The sequence below is a fragment of the Triticum aestivum genome, chromosome 7D (genome assembly GCF_018294505.1).
Source record: "Triticum aestivum cultivar Chinese Spring chromosome 7D, IWGSC CS RefSeq v2.1, whole genome shotgun sequence".
Lineage (NCBI taxonomy): Eukaryota > Viridiplantae > Streptophyta > Magnoliopsida > Poales > Poaceae > Triticum > Triticum aestivum.
The window spans coordinates 44889632-44903820 of NC_057814.1; the positions used below are offsets into that span (position 1 = coordinate 44889632).

The 14189-nt window shown below is 49.9% G+C and overlaps 1 protein-coding gene across 1 annotated transcript; it reads left to right on the top strand.

Moving 5' to 3' along the window:
* Positions 1 to 9979: 9979 nt before the first annotated feature.
* LOC123166209 (protein ROLLING AND ERECT LEAF 2) lies at positions 9980 to 13933 on the top strand. The gene is made up of 6 exons (XM_044583973.1): positions 9980 to 10247; positions 10337 to 11361; positions 11585 to 11662; positions 11748 to 11965; positions 12380 to 12603; positions 13104 to 13933. Exons 2-6 carry the CDS (start codon positions 10353 to 10355, stop codon positions 13780 to 13782), a joined length of 2208 nt encoding a protein of 735 aa, XP_044439908.1. The 5' UTR covers positions 9980 to 10247; positions 10337 to 10352; the 3' UTR covers positions 13783 to 13933.
* Positions 13934 to 14189: the final 256 nt, after the last annotated feature.

Genomic DNA, 14189 nt, shown 5'->3' on the forward strand with positions numbered 1-14189 from the left:
TCTTGATAATCTTTCGATATAATCTCAGCACTGGTAAACAAGAGTGATTTCAACCATACATTTGAAGTGCACAAAAATATATACTATTGTGTGATTCCAGTGAGTGCTTTATCATCTCTTATGGGACTACATGAATAAGCTTTTTTTCTCAGGTTGGTACGGGCCTAAGGCCTTCATCCATATTAGTTTGCTGTCATCTCTATTTGTATCGTGCTACTGTCATGAGAAACTCCTTTATCTTTGCACGTTAAAGTTTTGCAACCTATGATAAATGGCAATGCTTTGAGTGTTGAGTTGAGCTAATTGGCACTGATTAAATAAACTAATACCTCTCTTTAAGCAAGACTACTATGTTGCTAACTTTACCCATTAAGATAATGAGGGTGCTTCTATTTGTTAGTGTATGTTTCATCAACTAGTCCCACTATTACAGTAATCTCACTCTCTCAATATATGTGCCAACAGGGATGCTCGATTTTGGTGGAACTGCACAAAAACTTTGGGTGCTTCATTGCCTCGACAGCTTCCGTCCTTTCCTGTCAGTCGCTAATCTCCGCTTGCTTTCTTCCTTTGCTGTCAGTCGCTTGGCTTATCTCGGCTTCCAGTCAAAGGAAATAGTAATTGATATGCTACCTCACACAGGTTGGTACTGGTCTTTATCCTGATTATTGTGCCTGTCATATGTATTGGTAATTTGGTATTGTGCTACTGTTTGCCGATTTCATAAAGGAGTAATTTGGAGCCTGAACTCGCAGGCAAATCATTACATCGGGTGATTTCAGTAGAACTGCACAAAATGATCAGATGGACAGGTACTTATGCTGCTGCTATGTACTCCAAAGTTCACTCAGACAAGCATCGATGTTGACAAGAAGTGCCTATATTCATTCGAGTATCAACCGGCGTCAACCAATTGTCAAACTCCAAGTATTAGGAGAGTGAACGCCAAAAATATTGCTTGGTGCATAGCCCAGAAAAACGCAGTCCAGTCTTTGGTCCCAACTTGTGCCTTTTGGTTATCGGCACATATGGTAGCGAACTATATGGCATGGAGTCTAAAGATTCCAGACAAGTTGGTTGACGCGTATATTCATCTGGCACTTAATCAGTCTGCACGCCAAGGATGCTCCATTTCAGTTGAACTGCACAAAAAATTTGGGTGGTTCATTTTCTCAACCGCCTCCTTTCTCGTCTGCAATGTAGAATTTTGGCGAGATACAGGACCAAGATGAGCCAGTAAACTAGTTGGATGAAAGTAGTGGCCAAGTTGCTCAAACCTCCCTCGGCACGAGGCCACTATTTGAGGATAAACCTACAAGCAAAGTTCAGATTGTCTGTGCTGCCTCTTATGTACTCGAAAGTTTACTCGTACAAGAACTAATTTTAGCAAGAAGTACCTCCGATTGAACACCATTTACCAGTCTGTACCCTAGGTAATTAAAGTTCGTCCATGGATCATATTGGCTGTGATCTCAATCATTTGGATGCATAAACATACTGAACATGTGTATATCTGAATCTTTTTGTGAATTATGTATGAATATTGTCGTGTGATCTATCAATCATTTGGATGCATAGATATGCTGAGCTTGTGTATATATGAATCTTTTGAGTTGTTGATAGTGAATGTTGGCTATGAATATGAACGTGTCCTGTGAACCTGAGTTTGATATGAATGTTTACCTTTTCTGTTGTATTTGTGTGTGAACTTGTTAGTATGCCTACTGTGGGGTATAAAACGCAGGTCTCTTATAAAAGTAATGTGTGTCCAATTTATGTTTTCCCTTCTAACCACATTATATATATTTATATTATTACTATTATCGTATATTTTATAGAGACTTATATATACATTATAAAAACATCCCACGTGTTATTAACTTATAAAAGTAAATGTTTAACGGAAGTTGGCAAGGAAAATCCTGGTTGTTTTTGACTCACAGGCAAGGAAAATCCTGGTGATTGCGTACAAAAGCTTGCGAAGATTTTAAGGACCAATTTAATAATAACGCGCTCATTTTTATTTTGAGCAATAACTCGCTAATTTCTTAATTATATATATATAAAATGTGCCTCTCCGGTTTATTCTTTGATATTAATTGCTCCTTCTAACATAACATTATATATATAACGAGCCCACCTAATACGTGTATTTCAAGGAAGTGCAAATGGGCTGGGATTTCTTAGAAAATATAAATGGGCCTGATTGACGCGAAATTATTTGTTCACCCAGCCCAGCAAATGGACTGTACATTCTAGAAAACATGGGTTAAATATATGCCACATTTTTGCAGGCTGACATGTGGGCCAATAGGTCGAAGCCTACGCAGGGCGTTGTCAACTTGGTCAACAAATGATTGTGTCATCCACAGCCATTGGATTTATATCCAACGGCCGGCATGCACCTTCAATCTCTCGTCTTCTTCCTCCAGCGTCGCCGGGACCGCCTGGTCCGGCCTCCGGCGGCTAGCGGCTCTGCTTAGCACGCATCGCTGCGAAGCGCTACCCCACCGCCGGCCAGGCTATCCCTCCACCCCTCGACACCTCCTGTTATTCTCCACAGACTACAGCCCCACGCCGCAACAGAACCAGTTATAACCCTTCTCCTCCTCTCAATCTGCGACTCCACTGCCGCGTTTTCCCATCTCCGAGTCGTTCCCGTCCGGGGCCTCGCCGTCGTCCACCGCCTCGCTGCGTTCGGTGCGGCGTGGTCAACAAACGAGAGTCATCGGAAGAGGACTGTACGTGGAGAGCCTGACGGCTGGGACCCACGAGGTCCATGGTCGCACGCAAGGAAAGTTCCTCCTTATTAAGCTGAAAAAAATGTTTCCTCCACCTGACAGCTGGGACCCACCGGCTGTATCTTCGCACGGAAGGAAGTGCCTCCTTGTTTTGCGAAAAAAATTATTCATCCCGTTGACAGCTGGGACCCGTCAGATTTGGTGACTGACTTGTGGGCCTACTAAGCGGACGTGTACGCACGGCTTTGTCAACTTAATCAACAAATGATTCTAGCAGCTGGACCGTTGGATGTTAATCCAACAGCCGTGCTCCTTCTTCAACCTCTGTTCTTGCTCCTGTCTCCCGTGGGCGGCACCGCGGCTGTGCTGCCGCGCACCCGAACCAGTGAAGTTTCCCACTCCTCTCCATCTGCGACTCCACTGCCCCGTCTTCCCCATCTCCGGGTCGTTCCAGTCTGGGTGCGCTCGGCACGGTGTGGTCAACGTGGTCAACAACCGAGAGTCATCGGAAGATGACTGTACGTGAGAGGCTGACAGTGGGGACGCACCACGCCCATGGACGCATGCATGCAACGGAACGCGGCGAGGTCAACGTGGTCAAGGAACGACTTCCATCGGAAGTATACTGTACGTGGAGAGTCTCAGCTGGGTCCACGGCCGCAGCAAGTAAGTGCCTCCTTATTACGCGGAAAATAATGATTCCTCCAACTGACAGCAGGGACCCACTGGACGGGCCACCGTATTTTGCGAAAAAAACGTTTGCCCCCTGACTGCTGGGACCCACCTGACGGGCCACCGTATTTCGCGAAAAAAACGTTCCCCCCGCTGTCAGCTCGGACCCACCGGAAGTGCCTCCTTATTACGCACAAAAAAATGAATACTCCCCCGGCTAGCTGGGACCCACCTTGGTGGGAGGCTGACTTGTGGGCCTACTAAGTTGACGGGGACGAAGGGCTTTGTCAACTTAGTCAATATGAACGATTCTAGCTCCAGTGACCGTACGATGTCCATCCAACGGCCGTAGTGCTTCTTCAACCTCTGGTCTTCTTGCTCCAGCCGCCCAAAGCAGCGCCGGTCGTGCCGCATGCTCCTGCCTCCCGTGGCCGGCTGTGCTGCCGCGGAGGCCTCACCGCCCCCTACTATTCCCACCGCTGGCCAGGCCCTGCGGCGACGGCAGCCTCACACCGCAGCCGAACCAGTGAACCCTCGTACTCCTCTCCGCGCGGGCTTCCACTGCCGCGTCTTCCCCGGCTCCGCGTCGTCCCCTTCCTAGGCCTCGCCGTCGTCCACCGCCGTGGTGCTCTCCGCGCGGCGTGGTCAACGTGGTCAAGGAACGACTTCCATCGGAAGAGTACTGTACGTGGAGAGGCTGACAGCTGGGTCCACGGCCACAGCCCAGTTTTTTTGTGATTTGCCAAGTAAGTCGCTTTGTCAGGCCTGTTGGGCTGCAAATCTTTCAAGACGAGGAGAGCTTTCATTCGGCTGGCCGAGAAAATGGCCCATCAGTAATGAGAAATGGGCTGTACATTTTTAAAACACATCAAACCGGCAATTAGTTTCAAATATCTTTTTTTTCATTTCGAGATTTTAAATTACATTAATTTTTATGCGTGGAGAATTTGTTGGATTTTATATTGATATACATTTATTTTTAAAATCAGTTTGAATGTGAGTCGAAATTTCGGGATTAAAAACAGTTCGGACCGCACCGAAATATGCAAAATTTCGTATAATTTTTTAACCGTGGCCACAATATGGGCTGTAATGCTAACAAAAAGAATATGGGCTCCAAAAAAACCTTAATAATTAGCAAATGGGCTGTAAATTATTAGAAATAATGGCAGATGGGTTGTATGCTGTTTTCCACAGATTTGAGGCTTTCCTAAAAAAAGGTTGACGCACAAGCAGTGACTGTTGGATGGCCATCCAACGGCCGTCGTGCTTCTTCAATCTCTGCTCTTCCTGCTCCAGCCGCTCAAACAAGCGCCGGCGGGACTGCCTGCTCCCTCCTCCCCGCGGCCGGCTCTGCTGCCGCGCAGGCCTCACCGCCCCACCGTACTCCCATCGCTGGCCTAGCCATCCCTCTACTCACCCACACCTGCTGTTATTCTCCGGCGACGGCAGACGAACCAGTAAACCCTCGTACAGTCGTACTCCCCTCCGCGTGGGAAACAACTGCCGAGTCTTCCCTGCCTCCGTGTCGTTCCCTTCCTAGGCCTCGCCGTCGTCCACCGCCCTGGTGCTCTCGGCGCGGCCTGGTCAACGTGGTCAACGACCGACATGCATCTGAAGTGGACTGTACGTGGAGAGGCCGACAGCTGGGTCCACGGCCGCACGCAAGGAAATGCCTCCTTATTACGCGCAAAATAATGATTCCTCCACCTGACATCAGGGACCCACCGAAAGGGCCTCTGTATTTCGCGAAAAAAACGTTACCGCCGCTGACAGCTCGGACCCACCAGCTATATCTTCGCACGCAAGGAAGTGCCTCCTTATTACGCACAAAAAAATGAATACTCCCCCTGTTAGCTGGGACCCAGTATAGTGGCAGGCTGACTTGTGGGCCTACTAAGTTGACGGGGACGGAGGGCTTTGTCAACTTAGTCAATATGCACGATTCTAGCTCCAGTGACCGTACGATGTCCATCCAACGGCCGTAGTGCTTCTTCAACCTCTGGTCTTCTTGCTCCAGCCGCCCAAACCAGCGCCGGTCGTGCCTCGTGCTCCTGCCTCCCGTGGCCGGCTGCGATGCGGCGGAGGCCTCACCGCCCCCTACTACTCCCACCGCTGGCCAGGCCATCCCTCTACTCACCCACACCCCCTGTTATTCTGCGGCGACGGCAGCCTCACACCGCAGCGAACCAGTGAACCCTCGTACTCCTCTACGCGTGGGCATCCACTGCCGCGTCTTCCCCGGCTCCGCGTCGTCCCCTTCCTAGGCCTCGCCGTCGTCCACCGCCCTGGTGCTCTCGGCGCGGCGTGGTCAACGTGGTCAAGGAACGGCTTCCATCGGACGTGGACTGTACGTGGAGAGGCTGACAGCTGGGTCCACGGCCGCAGCAAGGAAGTGCCTCCTTATTACGTGCAAAATAATTATTCCTCCATCTGACAGCGGGGACCCACCGGACGGGCCACCGTATTTCGCGAAAAAAACGTTTGCCCCTGACTGCTGGGACCCACCAGCTACATCTTCGCACGCAAGGAAGTGCGTCCGGGCAAAAAAAACGATTCGCCCCCCTGACTGCTGGGACCCACCAGCTACATCTTCGCAGGCAAGGAAGTGCCTGACAGTCGGGACCCACCTGGTCGAAGCGTACGTAGCGTTGTCATTCTGGTCGCGAACGTGTACGTACATATATACTGGTGGATGTAGAGGCGCGCACGTGTCGTAGTAGAGGCGCGTACGTGTCGTAGTAGAGGCGCGCACGTAGCATGTACACGTACGTACAGCGGCCAGGGTGCAAGAAAGAAAATACGGCCACGTATGTGTACATACGGGCGGGGTCTCGAACGCCTACTCGCGCATACGTACGGCCAGGGCTCGTGTACATGGCTGGGTCGGAACGGAGAAACAGCGTCGTCGTCGTGTTCATGGGGAGGCAACGGAATGCGTCGTGTTCATGGGGAGGCAACGGAATGCGTCGTGTTCATCGGGAGGCAACGGAACGCGTGGGAGCCAACCGGCTGGGTCGGAACGGAATGCGTGGTCGTGTTCATCGGGAGGGCTTGGACGGAACAGGCGATGGAAACGAGGCCTGGCGTACCGCACAACGGAGGAAACGGACCTCCTATTCGACGGGTCCTGTTGATCGGAGGGTGTGCGTACCGCAAACGGAGGAAACGGACCTCCTACGGTCGAAACGGGGGTCCTGTTGATCGGGAGGGGTGTGGCGTACCGCAAAACGGACGAAACGGACCTCCTACGGTCGAAACGGGGGTCCTGTTGATCGGGAGGGGTGTGGCGTACCGCAAAACGGACGAAACGGACCTCCTACGGTCGAAACGGGGGTCCTGTTCATCGGGAGGGGTGTGGCGTACCGCAAAACGGGACTCCACGGGATACTGTTCATCTCCACCGTCGACCTCCTCCAGCCTCCACGGGCTACCGTCGACCTCCTCCAGCCTCCACGGGCTCCTGTTCATCCAGCCTCCACCGCGCGCTACTCCACCGGCTACTGTTCAACCACCCCTCCACGGGCACCCCTCCACCGTCTACTGTTCATCCAGCCCTCCACACCACGGGGTCCTGTTCAACCACCCCTCCACGGGCACCCCTCCACCGTCTACTGTTCATCCAGCCCTCCACCACACCACGGGGTCCTGTTCATCCAGAGGCAACGCCACCGCTCACTGTTCATCCAAACCCCCCCCCCCGCAACGCTCACTGTTCATCCCAGAGGCAGCATCGATCGGCTTCAGTTAGCAGCAGTAGCGAAGGAATCGCTCGATCGGGTTCAGTTAACAGCCATCGATCGATCGCTCGGGTTCAGTAACGCGTAGCCTGCAGTGCAATCGCTCGGGTTCAGTTAGAGCCCAACGCCTCGCTCGGGTTCAGTTAGAGCCAACGCCTCGCACACACGCGCGTACGTGTACGAGAGAAACGCGCATCGCTCGGCCCCCGACCTCCCACCGTAACCGGGAACTCCCCGAAATTTTCCTCGCCCTCGCTTCTACCACGGTTTTTTCCGTCATGGACGGCCCAAAGAATGTCATGCAGCTGCGTCTCCGGCCCGCCTAGGACGAGAAGCCCATTTTCTGTCATGATTTTTTGTCATAGAAGTAGGAGCCCACCACATCTATGATGATACCGGGTTTTGTCACAATTATCGTCATAGAAGTGTCATATGTATGACAGAAAAAAATTTCGTTCGGCCTAAAATGTCACGGATGTGTCTTTTTTTTGTAGTGTAGGTGAGCAACCTATATGATGCAACAACAACAAGCACACGAGCAAGCAAGGGATATATCACAAATATGCTTGCACAAGTAAAGGCACGAAATAACCAAGAGTGAAGCTGGTGAAGACGAGGATGTGTTACCGAAGTTCCTTCCCTTTGAGGGGAAGTACGTCTTCGTTGGAGCGGTGTGGAGGCACAATGCTCCCCAAGAAGCCACTAGGGCCACCGTATTCTCCTCACGCCCTCACACAATGCGAGATGCCCGTGATTCCACTATTGGTGCCCTTGGAGGCGGCGACCGAACCTTTACAAACAAGGTTGGGGCAATCTCCACAACTTAATTGGAGGCTCCCAACGATACCATGAGGCTTCACCACAATGGACTATGGCTCCGCGGTGACCTCAACCGTCTAGGGTGCTCAAACACCCAAGAGTAACAAGATCCGCTAGGGATTAGTGGGCGGAATCAAATTTCTCTTGGTGGAAGCGTAGATCGGGGCCTTCTCAACCAATCCCGAGCAAATCAACAAGTTTGATTGGCTAGGGAGAGAGATCGGGCGAAAATGGAGCTTGGAGCAACAATGGAGCTTTTGGGGGAAGAGATGGGTCAACTTTAGAGAAGAAGACCCCTTTTATAGAGGGGGGAACAATCCAACCGTTACCCCCCTAAACAGCCCCGCAGAGGGCGGTACTACCGCAGATTTGGGCGGTACTACCGCTGTGGCCAGCGGTACTACCGCCCCCCCTCGCGGTACTGCCGTGCAGTCTGGGAGGGCTGGCGAGAGAGCAGGAGTTGGACCCAATGTGGTACTGCCGCGGCGGTAGGGCGGTACTACCGCTCATGAGCGGCACTACCGCTCTACTGCCGCTGCTTAGTGCCGCACAATCTGACACGAGAAGCGACCCCCTCGAGTCGATGTGGTAGGAGCCTGGTACCGCAGCGGTACTACGGCTGAGGACCCACCGGCGGTACTACCGCTGCCGTGCGGTACTACCGCCTGTGACTCCTAAGCGGTACTACCGCTGGGCACCGCGGTACTACCGCTGGGACCAAACGATGCACAAAGGAAGGGGAATGAGCTCTCCATTGAAGCGGAAAGGCTCAGAGGGTGTGAAAAGGATGTGTACGTGTTGATTCCATCCTAGCCTTACAAAAGCGGACCCCCTCTTGATAGTACGATGACTCCTACGGAACTAGTTCACCAAAATAGAAACGAAAGAGCTACACCGTCTTGAATAACACTCCGAGGGGAAAGAAATCGTCTCGTGCCAAAGGATGAATCTCTGAAATGCTCAAAGCACACGATTAGTCCGCAAACATGTTGTCATCAATCACCAAAACTACATCTAGAGAGATATGCCTTAACAAACATCAATGCTGGATCGTTCGTCATCATTTCCACACCAACTAGTGATCTCTCTAGGTACTGTAATTTCTGGCACTGTAATTTCTTTAGGGTTCATATTGCCGCTTAACTTAAACATCAAAGCTCGGAATTTCATCCGAGATTTACATCTAACACATAGTAAGGGGAGCTCCCAACCAAATCTTACGTAGTTCTTCACCGACCCCTACGTTAGCTAACTTATTATGAGTGGCAACATTAGCTGAACGACGGACCCATGAAACTTTAAAACCAGAAAACAAACCGTAAAACGTAGTTCTTGATTTACTGCACACAAGGTCCTGCAGCGGACATGTTCTTCAGTGGTTGATTTAGCATTTGCACCACTCATTGAGAATCTAGCTCCACATATACCTTGACTGCATTGATCTCACGCGCCACTTGGAGCGCCCGCTTGCAGGCCAAAATCTCTACCACCTGCGGATCTACAATGCCTGGAAAATGATGGCTAACTCCGCCCCTATACGCACCACAATGATCCCTAAGAACAACACCTCCTGTGCCCTTCTCATCGAATTTTGACACTGCCCCATCCGACTTGATTTGGCCCCTAGAAACCCACACCGGCCAACACAAGAGCCCCACCAAAGATTGACCCGATACGACTGCCAACCAACAGTGAGGAAAAAAACTACTGTAAAAGGGTTCAAACTTGTTTTTTTTTTCCAACGGCTTGGATCATCTTCACGCCAGATCGGATGACTAGAATAGGTAATTGGACGGTCGGAATTCCCAAATCGCTGAAGGAGGCACAGTTCCAGCCCTTCTCTAACTATGTGGGATATGCCATGTTCCTTTTTTTTAGTTTGATCTGAATTTTGTTTTTATCAGAATGCATGGTTGGTTGGACCGGAAATGGACCTTAATGGGCCGCAAGGCCGTGAGCTGCGTCCACGCAAGCTGCTGCTCCTCTCCAAATTAAAAAAAAAAGGAAAAAACAGAGCGAGCTGCCTGCTGCCGCTGCTCTGCTTCGAGCTGAGCTCCGCCCCACTCCCCTTCCCCCACCCAGATCGGAGACCCGCCGGAGTCCACCCCCTCCTCCGCCGCGGCTCCGTCGCGGAGCAGGGCACTAGCTCCTGCATCCTGCTGAAGCCCACCACTCCCAGCTCCTCCGCCTCCCACGCTCGCCGCCGCCGCCATTGCCGTCCCCGCCGCCCCTCCACCGCGGCGCCGTCTCCCCCCACCCTGCATTGGGTCTCCAGGCACGACGCCGCTCTCATCCGGCAATCAGGTGACGAAATCCCGCCGCGAGCTTCCTGGTTCCTGACCGTCCGTGCCCTAAATTTCGCAGGAGGGGATTCGATTCGATGGGTTCGTCGCCCTCCAAGGCCGCCGGCGGCGGCGGCGGCGAGGGCGCCCTGGCCCTGTGCAAGGAGCGGCTGCGGCGCATCAGGCGGGCCATCGAGTCCCGCGACGCGCTCTCGGCGGCGCACCTGTCCTACACCCGCTCCCTGCGCGGCGTGGGCACCGCGCTGCGGCGGCACGCCGAGGCCGCCAACCTGTCGCCCGAGTCGTCGCTCTCCATCTCCGAGGCCGGCAGGTCGCCGTCGCGCTCCTCCATGGCGTCCCCGTCGCCGTCGCGCGCGGCGGAGGCGGACAACACCGCCGGGGGCTCCTCGTCCCCGATGCTGGCGATGCATCGAGGAGGGGATCGCCTGGCTTCCCCGTCGTCGGCGGCGAGGGTCCACTGCATGAAGGCCGGGGGGACTGCTCCTCTGACGTTCACGGTCGATCCGTCCGCCGCTGAGTTTGTGGGGCAGGAGTCCCCCGTCTCCGCCTTCGTGCCGCCGCCGCCGCCGTTGTCCTCGGAGGAAATGAGTGCCTCATGGGATTTCTTTGATGCTCCTGGTGCTGCCAGAGCAAACAATGTGGATGGGCTCACCTTGAACTTCGATAGGCTGAAGGGCTTGAGAGAGTCATGGGAAGCTGAGCCGGTGACATTGAGTGAGGAACCGGCAAACAGGTTCACTAGATTTCATTCAGAATCAGAGATTACCGATGATAACACGGTGCCGAAGCAGGAAAGCAAAGCAGCACAAAGAGGGGTCAGTAAAGCAAGTGGGCTGGTGGCTGCTTCTGATGAAGGGGCTTCTTCTGAGCAGGTTGTGCCAAAGGCGGAGGAAGGGGATTCGAAAAGAGAATCACACACAGAAACAGAGGACCCCTCCGAGTTCATCACTCATCGAGCAAAAGATTTTGTGTCAAGCATGAAGGAAATTGAAACCCGCTTTATACGTGCTGCTGAAGCCGGGAATGAGGTTTCAAGAATGCTTGAGACAAAGAAGATCAGACTTGATATATCTGCTAAAATACCAGGTGATAATCATGAGGGGATACATGGTCCTGTCTTTTTGGGCATCTCTTGGTTATACCAAATTTTGGCTTGACAATGTGAGGCAAGCCCAAAAATTGGTTGCCATTTGGTAGGCTATCAGACCAAGATTGCCTAAAAAGACAAGATGATTTCTTCACTTTCCTATGTGGGTTAAATAGGATTGTTTGATGAATCTTCCTTTCCCATTTATTTCTTAAATTGTAGGTTCTCCAGGCAAACCTACTGCCCGATTCGTATCAGCCCTTCGAGTCTGCTGCAATCGTCAAATTCTTCTCAATCAGGGTAAGTAGGATGTGTAACTGTCATCTTCTCATCATCGCTACAATAATATTTGCCTAAAGATATACTATTTGTTTTGTTTCTGTAGAAACCGCACAGCATGTTTCAAATGTTGTTACTTGGAAACGTTCAGTCTCGTCTCTATCATCGTCATCTAAAAGTCCACTTACGACTTCGATGATTCAAGATGATGTGGATGATAGTAATAATGATTTTATTGAGCAATTTGCTATGGTGTCTGGAAGCCATTCTTCTACATTGGATAGGCTACATGCATGGGAGAGAAAATTATATGATGAAATCAAGGTACATTTACATTATTTAAGGAAGCTTTCTAGTATGATGCGCCAATTATGAATTAGTCACTTCTCTAAAACTAAGGAAGCTTTCTAGTATGATGCGCCAATTAAGGAAGCTGGTGTTTTGTTGTATCACTCTAGTGAAACCTTGTTTTTAATCTTGTAGTTCTCAAGACTAAGTTTAGGAGTCAAGTGCTGTATCTTGAAAGAATGATTGTAAAATGTAGCAGGCATACTATTTTTGTTTGTACTAATTGTAAAATTTGATTTGCTTAATACTAGTTGGAGTGTAGTTTGCATGTTGTATGTCAACTATAAAATAATGTAATAATGGTTGTGAGTTGTGAAATAGAGGCTACCAATTAAATGTGTCTTTTATTGGCATAATGAGTCACTGAAACTGCATTACTTGTTTATTTAGGCAAGTGAAAATGTCAGAAAGACTTATGACGAGAAATGTAACCTTCTCCGGCACCAATTTACACGAGGTCTAAATGCAGAACTCATTGATAAGACTCGAGCTGTTGTGAAGGATCTGCACTCCAGGGTTTCTGTTGCAATCCAGGCTGTTGATGCAATCTCAAAAAGAATTGAGAAAATAAGGGATGGAGAGCTGCAGCCACAACTTGTTGAGCTCATTCAAGGGTACTACCCAATTAATGCCTTTGTTTTGAGACTTAGTATGTACCCCTCCGTCCCATAACATAAGACGTTTTTGCAAGCTAAAGCTAACATAGCTTGCAAAAACGTCTTATATTGTGCGATGGAGGGAGTACCAAACATTTTTGTTTTACATCAATATTGTTTTTAACTGATTTGTAGATTGTGGTTCCTTTGTTCTGCTTAATATTACCTTGTTGCTTTGTTGTAAGTTATGCAAATGTTTGAACTGTCATGTTATTCCAAATTTAGTTTTGGCAGTACAATACTGAAAATAAGAAGAACATCTTAATTGTTTTGACTACATCATTCACTAGTTATTTTCTAAAGAACCTCTGTTTTGCTGAGCAATCTGATTCTTGACATTTGAACTTTGATCTGGCTAATCAAAATATATTATAGACATATTCATTTGCTATAGTTTTATTCACATTTATTTACCACGTTAACATTGAAAATGAAGTGCACATACATTCCTTTTGCAGATTAATTAGGATGTGGAAAGCAATGCTGGAATGCCACCACAAACAATTCATTACAATATCACTGGCATACCATGTAAAAACTTCAACCTCGGTGCAGCAAGGGGAGCATCACCGCCAGGCGGCAATGCATCTGTGTAATGAGATGGACTGCTTTTCGTCAACCTTCAGGATCTGGGTCACTGCTCAGAAGTCATATGTGCATGCCCTCAACGAATGGCTCCAGAAGTGCATCCTGCAACCACCCCAGGAACGACGCCGTCGGAAGCGGAAGACCTCATTTCCTCCTCGCCAGGCAGTCTCCCCTCCAATATTCATCCTCTGCAGGGACTGGCTTGACATGATGGAGTCGCTCCCCACTGATGAGCTATGCAAGTCCATTAAAGACGTAATGCAGCTCTTGCGTGACTCGTTCGAGCATCAGGCTGATCAAACTAAACTGAGAAGAGAGCCACATTCCAGGAGTGAGTCTCAGGAATGTGTGATGCTGGAAAATAATGAGCAGGAATCAAGCGGCGGGGTAGCACTGGTGGAAGGGTTACAGTCAAAACTGACGGTAGTCCTTGATTGTCTGACGAAGTTTTCTGAGGCTTCACTGAAGCGCCATGAGCAGCTCAAGCTGAATTATGAGGAGGCTCATGACAAGTACAAGACAGTCGAGCCAAGTGCTCATCCAGTTTAACCAGATACCAAATCTGGTGTGTAATTTCCATCCTCTAGTCATTTAGTTGAAGAACTGAGAGTAGTTTGGTTGGCAGTTGATCACTGATTAGACTGTAATGCTATGTTTGGCAAGTATTAATGCTGTCAATTGTGCTTTTTTGTTGGCCTCATTTTAGCTTCATCACCTCTGGTATTTGCCAATGCGTATCAAAGCCTCCTCACCTGGGCAGATCAGGTAATCTATAAGGATGCATCTAGTCTGTAATCAGCAATATATATTAGTCATAATGATGGCTCTGTCATAAGGCCTTTTTAACCTACTCTACACTTTGCGCTTTCATCACCAGGTTTGTCCAGTGCCAAGTTATTATCACCACTCAACTTGGTATTGCCATAACAATATAGTGTAGTATGATGCAATTGTTA